Consider the following 6,462-nt stretch of genomic DNA (forward strand, 5'->3'; position numbering starts at 1 on the left):
TTAAAAATTAAAACCGAAAGAGAGTGGATGGGAAGAGGGGATCTGGAGGCAGTCCACGCAGACACTCTCAGAGGGTGTGACCGGGAGGAGCTTGGGTGGAAGGGAGACTAGGTCAAGGACAGACAGAGGACTTGATGTTCTCATTATTTGGAGAGATGACGTGCTTATGATCTGTAGGGGGACCCTGCAAAAAGGGAGAGTTTGGATACAAAGGACAGGAGACTACTGGATGTCTGTTCTAAAACAGAGTGAAAGATCAGGAATGCAGGAGCACAGTTTGTTTTTTAAAATAAAACACTACGTACCTTGAGACTAGAAACAAATGTGAGTATACACGCAGACGCATACATCTAAAGGCTCTGGAATTATTCCTAGAAGTTCCAATGACTTCAGGATAGTATATGCAACAGTGAAAAAAAAAAAAACAAAAAAAACCCCACACATTTCTTTGGTCAAAAGCACACAATTTTAATGACTTTATTAAGCCTTAGGATGGAGATGAGAGAAACACCTTCCCAATGATGCATCAAGTTAACTGCTCAGCAAAAGATCCGCAGAGATCAGAGATCATTGGGAACACACGTATCTTGTGGTGTCTTCTGAGAACCAACTTATTCCTCTTTCTCTGACAAGAACTTGACCCCTTGCCCCGGGGCTGGGTGCTTGGCAGCCACATTTGTGTGGAATCTTGTCTCCTGTTCTAACTACACAGGGCTGGGATGGACACCTGCTCCACGTTTGGTCGGTCATTTATTTTTCCAGTAATTTAAAGCTGTGACTAGGAGACACAGCCTTTGTGGGTTGTGAGGGCTGAGATGATATAAACTCAGGAGCTTTCGGGTGGACGTGTTCACTGAAAAGGACAGTCAGTCCACAGAGAGAGAACACCGCTAACATGCAGGGGGTCTAGAGAACACAGACCGTGTGGATCCGAGAGTGTTGGAGGGGTAGCTGTAGCTTCTCCAGGCTTTTTGGATCCCAGTTCTGTTCCTAGGAGGCCTGGCTAGAATCTACCCTTGGGCCCTGCACTCTTCCCCACAGCTATATTGCAAACATCCTATACTTTGCATGTGATCACACGAAGAGGGTTTCTGTTACTGGCACACAAAAAATTTGCCTGAGATGATTCTCCTCCACTTCCGTCAGGGTCTTCTAGTCATTGGTTTAAGCTTATTCTCTCTTAAGAAGCCCTCTGAGTCCCCATCATCTCTCGGTTTCTTTCTTTTCCAGGACCAACTGCTCACAGTTCAAACCCTCATTTTGTCCCTATTTACTTGTACCTTGATTGGCTTTGATGCCCTAACAGACCCAGGTTCTTCAGAAAGCCTTCCTGGTCCACCTCAGACCTTAGAGATCCCCCTTTCCCATGACCCCCCATGGCACCTGATTATGTCACTGTGTCCCAGTGACCAGACCGCAGCCTAGGTCCAGGATGGCTGCATCAGAGTCATCCAGAGCCTGTTAAAAAATGACAGCTTCAGCCAGGCGTGGTGGCTCATGCCTGTAATTCCAGCACTTTGGGAGGTCAAGGAGGGTGGATCACGAGGTCAGGAGATGGAGACCATCCTGGCCAACATGGTGAAACCCCATCTCTACTTAAAATACAAAAATTAGCTGGGCATGGTGGTGCGCACCTGTAGTTCCAGCTACTCAGGAGGCTGAGGCAGGAGAATTGCTTGAACTCGGGAGGCTGAGGTTGCAGTGAGCCGAGATCATGCCATGGCACTCCAGCCTGGTGACAGAACGAGACCCTGTCTCAAAAAAGACAGCCTCCCTGTTGCTGCCCCTTGCACCCCTGAGATTCTAATTCAGTAGGTCTGGGTGATGCCTGTTATTTTTATATTTTATTTATTTATTTAGAGACAGGGTCTCACTGTGTCACCTAGGCTGGAGTGCAGTGGTGCAATCTTGGCTCACTGCAGCCTTGAACTCCTGGACTCAAGCACTCCTCCAGCCTCAGCCTCCCGAGTGGCTGGGAATACAGGTGCGAGCCACGATGCCTGGTTAATTTTTAAATCTTTCTTTTTAGAGATGGGGTCTCTCTGTGTAGCCCAGGATGGTTTCCAACTCCTGGCCTCAAGTGATCCTGTCCCCTTGGCCTCCCAAAGTGCTGGGATTACAGGAGTGAGCCACTGCACCAGGCCAATGCCTGTACTTTTAAAAGGATCCCAAGCAGTTCTTATGTGCATTCTGGTTTGAAAGCCGTAATCTGTACTGCTCATTTTGGTCTTGACATAAACGACGTGGTATGGTGACTTATCTCTTTGTATATTTTAAATTTTGTTCACAGAAAAGTAGACTAAAATCTTCCAGGCCATATATTTAGAGAGTGTCTAGGTGGACCGCCCCTCTTACCAGATACCTTGCACACCGACTCTACCACCTCCTACCTAACATGATTGACCCCACTGAGGGAAGTGGCCACCTTATCCAAGCCTTGGGCCTCTCTTTGTCATGCATGGGACTCTAGGGAAAGTAGAAAAAGGACATGACATCATGACAGGATACCAATGGTCTCTTCATACAGAGTAAACCCAGGCAGGAGTGGAGTCCCCATGAGCCTGTCCTGTCCCAGTGCTGAGGGGGTTGTTAGCTGAGGGGGTCGTGAGGAACAGGATAATCTGCATCCCTTTCAGGGCAAAACTGAACTCAGGAGGCAAATTTCATGAAGTCCATGTGAAACGGCTCATTCACAAAGTAACACACAATGGGACAAATGGAGCAAGACACACCCTGCGGGCCCCAGGACTGCTGCCAATCCCCAGCACCACATGCCTCAACCCTGGGAGAACTGGCCAAGGCCTAAAAAGGACACAGAGCAAACACCACCAAAGCATTTGGTGCTGCCAGCCAGAGCTTTGGGTAGAGTGAGAATGTGCGTGTGTGTTGAAAGGGAAGGGAAGCTAGTAGGTGTCCCACAAACCCTGCCATGAGTACTGGGGCCAAAAAGGGGGGGACTTGTAGGACAGAGGTTGATCCCACTCAAGGTCAGCACAGCAGGATGCACTTAAAGCGCACTGAGCACGCAGCAGCTGTCACAAATCCACGAGGATCTGCAGGGTGTCTCCCACAAGTCCTTTCTCTCAGAAGGATCGTTACCTAAAGTAGCAGAAACCACACAATCGATGTTGCTCAATTTCAATATGCTGGGATCCTATCTCTGAGGGCCCACCTCCTGCCAAACCTCACTCTCTCACCCCACCTCTGCTTCTTTCCTCCATGCCCATTTCTTTCCTGACCTCTTTCCCCGAGACAGAATCTCTGATTCTCCGCCCATGTCCTGTTCAGAGTCATCCACTTTCCTCCCCTCCCCCAGACTCCCGGGGCCTCTGCACCTGGGGGCACTGGACACATATGTGCCCATGATGATGAGGATGGTGCCCACGAGGAAGCCCACCAGGCCGATGGCCAGGCCCAGGGCACAGACCAGGGTCTCCATGGCATCTGGTGGTGGAATAGGCACCTGGAGCTCTGGGAGAGAAAGGAAGGAATTGGTGGTATAGGGAAGGAATCTAGAGTAAAGGAAACCTGGGGCCAGGAGGGTGTGTGGGGAGGGGGCTCCATACCCCAGTGCCTGAGGAGTGGCGCATCCAGGCCCCAGTGCTCCACCTGGCAGTCATAGACGTCCTCGGCCGAGGGCACGAAGGGCAGGTAGTGGAACTTGCGGAACAAATGGTCAGGCTGGGAATAGAAGCTGGTCTGGGCCACTCCCTCAGTGACAGCTTGGCTGTTGCGCAGCCAGGTGATATTGATCACAGGCGGGAAGATGTTGTCCACGACGCAGATGAGGATGTTGGGCTCGCCCAGCTCCACCCGAGACTTGGGGAACACGGTCACCCGTGGAGGCACTAGGAGGAATGGGGCTTGAGTCCACAGGCTCATCCCTCATCCCAGGGCCTTACTAGGACTGGGATTAAGGGACGTTCCCCCTTCGTAGCCATCTGTGGGCAGGGGATGCTCTGGGATGCTATCCACTGGGGCAGAAAAGGAGAAAAACAGAGGGAGAGGAGACTAGGGAGGGAGTGGGGATGCCAGGAGGTCCTATATCTGACTGTTCCCTGGGCGGGAGTCCAGGTGAGAGGTGTCATTCTTCAAGGAGAGGGATACCAAAGGGGTCTAGGAAGACCTGGAGCCTCCTGGGAAAGAAAGGGACAGGGCATGACAGGCACTGGCGCTGAGAGTGCGCCCCAGAGTGATGGGGGCCTAGGAACTGGGAGGAAGTTTCTCTGGACCTTCCCACCTGACTGGGTGGGCAGAGGGAGGGCTGGTACCGTTGATGGCTCTGGTGCGGTTGGAGCGCTCCACCAGGACGTCCAGATGGGCTTTGATCGCGGCAATGCCGGCCAGCCCACCCTGCGGGTCAAAGCGGGCAAAGTCGCCAAACTCAGGCAGACGCCACACAGCCTCGCTTTTCTTCAGGTCCACAGAGAACAGCTGTTCCCCATCAAATTCATGGGTGAACTGGCCCGAGGCGCCGTAAGACTGGTAGAAGGCGGGTCCGTAGGAGCCCATGTGGTCAGCTGTATTTGGTGAGTTCAGGGTCAAGGAGAGAGAAGAAAATGTGTCTGTCTCATCTGCAATATGTGATTGTTGAGTCCCTGAGCCTGGGCCCCGTCCTGGGTTCTGTGGGGGGACACAGTCCTGTTCTGACACTGGGCTGGCCCTGGGAGAGGGGAAGGGAGAGGACGGGAAGAAAGAGGCTCATCCCAGCAAGCTGCAGGCGCCACAGAGACAGTGCGGTCTGGCCTATCAGGATGGGAAGAGGAGGGGCTGCCTACAATCATGCTTGGGGTTCCAGAATTTAAATCTTGGCTGTGGTCGTCTGCCCTGTGTTGTGAGCTGGTGGGACTGTGGGCATGGAATGAGGGGGAATTATTAAGGACAGGAGAGTAGTGGAGCTCTGCACAGAGATGCAGTGTAGGTGGGTGTAAGGCGAAATAGGCCACGGCTGGCAGGGGTAAGAATTAAGGTTAGTGACCCAGAGACCAAGGGGATAGGAAGAGGTAATTCAAGACATTGCAAAGAGCACTGGATGAAGAGTCAGAAGTCAAGGTTCATGTCCCAACTCCTCCATCTCAGAGTATTATGACTGAGTGTGTCTCTTCCATAACTGTTGTCTAGTTTTCTGGAAGTTAGGGATTAAGTTTTAATTCTTGTAGAATTCTATGAAGTTGTTTGAGCAACAGCTACTGAGGAACTAGCATGCAACCAGCACAATGGTGGGCCAGGGAAATAAAATAAAGATGAACCAGCTGTAGACCCACTAACCAGTTCATGTCTCCCGATAAACAAAGACAGGTAAACAGTTAACTACTGGCATGGGCATAAACACTGCAACAGAACTGGACTTGATGGGCCACACTCCAGGCCAGGGGTAGCAGAGAAATCAGGGTGCTTGCTGGCATCTGTTGGGTGGAGGTTTGGGTTTCAGGGAGTAGGAAAGAATGAGGGGTAATCTGAATGTGAGCAAAGGCTGAGGAGGACACCTGCGCAGCTGACCGAGCTGCACCTTCATTTAGGTCCAGAGTGGATGTGACAGAGGTGAGGGGGATTGGGTGTCTCTTGGTGAAGGAAGTTGCTCATAAACCAGAGAGGGAGAGGAACAAGCATCCTCCATGTCATCTCCTCATGTAACCCAACTCCGTAAGTTTCTGCTCCCCGCCGCACCCGCCTCGCCCTCGCACTCACCCTTGGTGGCCCCTGCCTCCTGCGGGCTCAGGAGGGTCATCAGGGTGTGGAACCCCAGGACCAGCCCTGTTCTGAGGGCCATTACACTCTGGTGCTTTAATCAAATCAGTCTCAGTCCGTGCGGGGAGTACAGGAACAAGGCGGAGTTGAAGACGAAGAAAACAGATTCGAGGATGGGGGCGACCCCTGCTGTCTTCAGCCAATCACAGGAATTCTCTGAGTGACTGTATCTGTTGCTGGGTGAAGAGGGAAAGAGCCGGGGTGAGAAGGTGGAAGGATTCAGTGGGCCCCCAGGGGAAGCCAAAGGAAGTTTTGGAGGACTGGAGGGGCTTGGACCAACTGTTACCACGTCCTCCAAGAAGGGACCCCCTCCCTGAAGGGAGAGAAAAGCCGTCAGAGCTCCGCGCAGCTGAGCTCCAACAAATCCTCTCTCTACGTCCATCTGCGATGCAGGGAATCCTACTTTCCCAAGAAGTTTCTGTGGACAAATTTTGAGCTAGAAAGTAAAATAAACTTTACCAATAATCTTTAAAAGGAAAACGCTGGATACACAATGGAATAAAAACCTCTTAAAACTTTAAACCACTTTCAAAAATGTTATTTTATTTTTCTTTTATTGTTATTTAATTTCATTGTGTAAGAAAAAATGTGTAATTGTTGGAGATGTTTGGTCTAAAGCAAAGTGTAAGGAGCTTCCGTGGACTCCTGAGGAGGGCAGAGGTGCTGGTCCTCTCTGTCTGTCCCTCCGGGACCCGGCACCTCCTCCAGGTTGCC

General features: G+C 51.3%; 1 protein-coding gene across 2 annotated transcripts; it reads right to left on the reverse strand.

The window, feature by feature from the left end:
* Positions 1-276: 276 nt before the first annotated feature.
* On the reverse strand, positions 277-5,897 carry MHC-DOA (major histocompatibility complex, class II, DO alpha). Of its 2 annotated transcripts, none has more exons than XM_007972978.3 (5): positions 5,689-5,897; positions 4,272-4,520; positions 3,610-3,848; positions 3,336-3,471; positions 277-3,099 (listed from the first exon to the last, which is right to left on the reverse strand). In XM_007972978.3, the coding sequence occupies exons 1-5, from the start codon at positions 5,768-5,770 to the stop codon at positions 3,008-3,010; spliced, it is 798 nt and encodes a 265-aa protein (XP_007971169.3). In that variant the 5' UTR covers positions 5,771-5,897; the 3' UTR covers positions 277-3,007. The 2 variants fall into 2 exon arrangements, with proteins under 2 accessions (XP_007971169.3, XP_007971170.3); XM_007972979.3 differs by having other exon boundaries at positions 423-3,099; positions 3,567-3,848; positions 5,689-5,879.
* Between the last annotated feature and the right edge of the window lie 565 nt (positions 5,898-6,462).

Source organism: Chlorocebus sabaeus, chromosome 17 (assembly GCF_047675955.1).
Source record: "Chlorocebus sabaeus isolate Y175 chromosome 17, mChlSab1.0.hap1, whole genome shotgun sequence".
NCBI classification, from domain to species: Eukaryota; Metazoa; Chordata; class Mammalia; order Primates; family Cercopithecidae; genus Chlorocebus; species Chlorocebus sabaeus.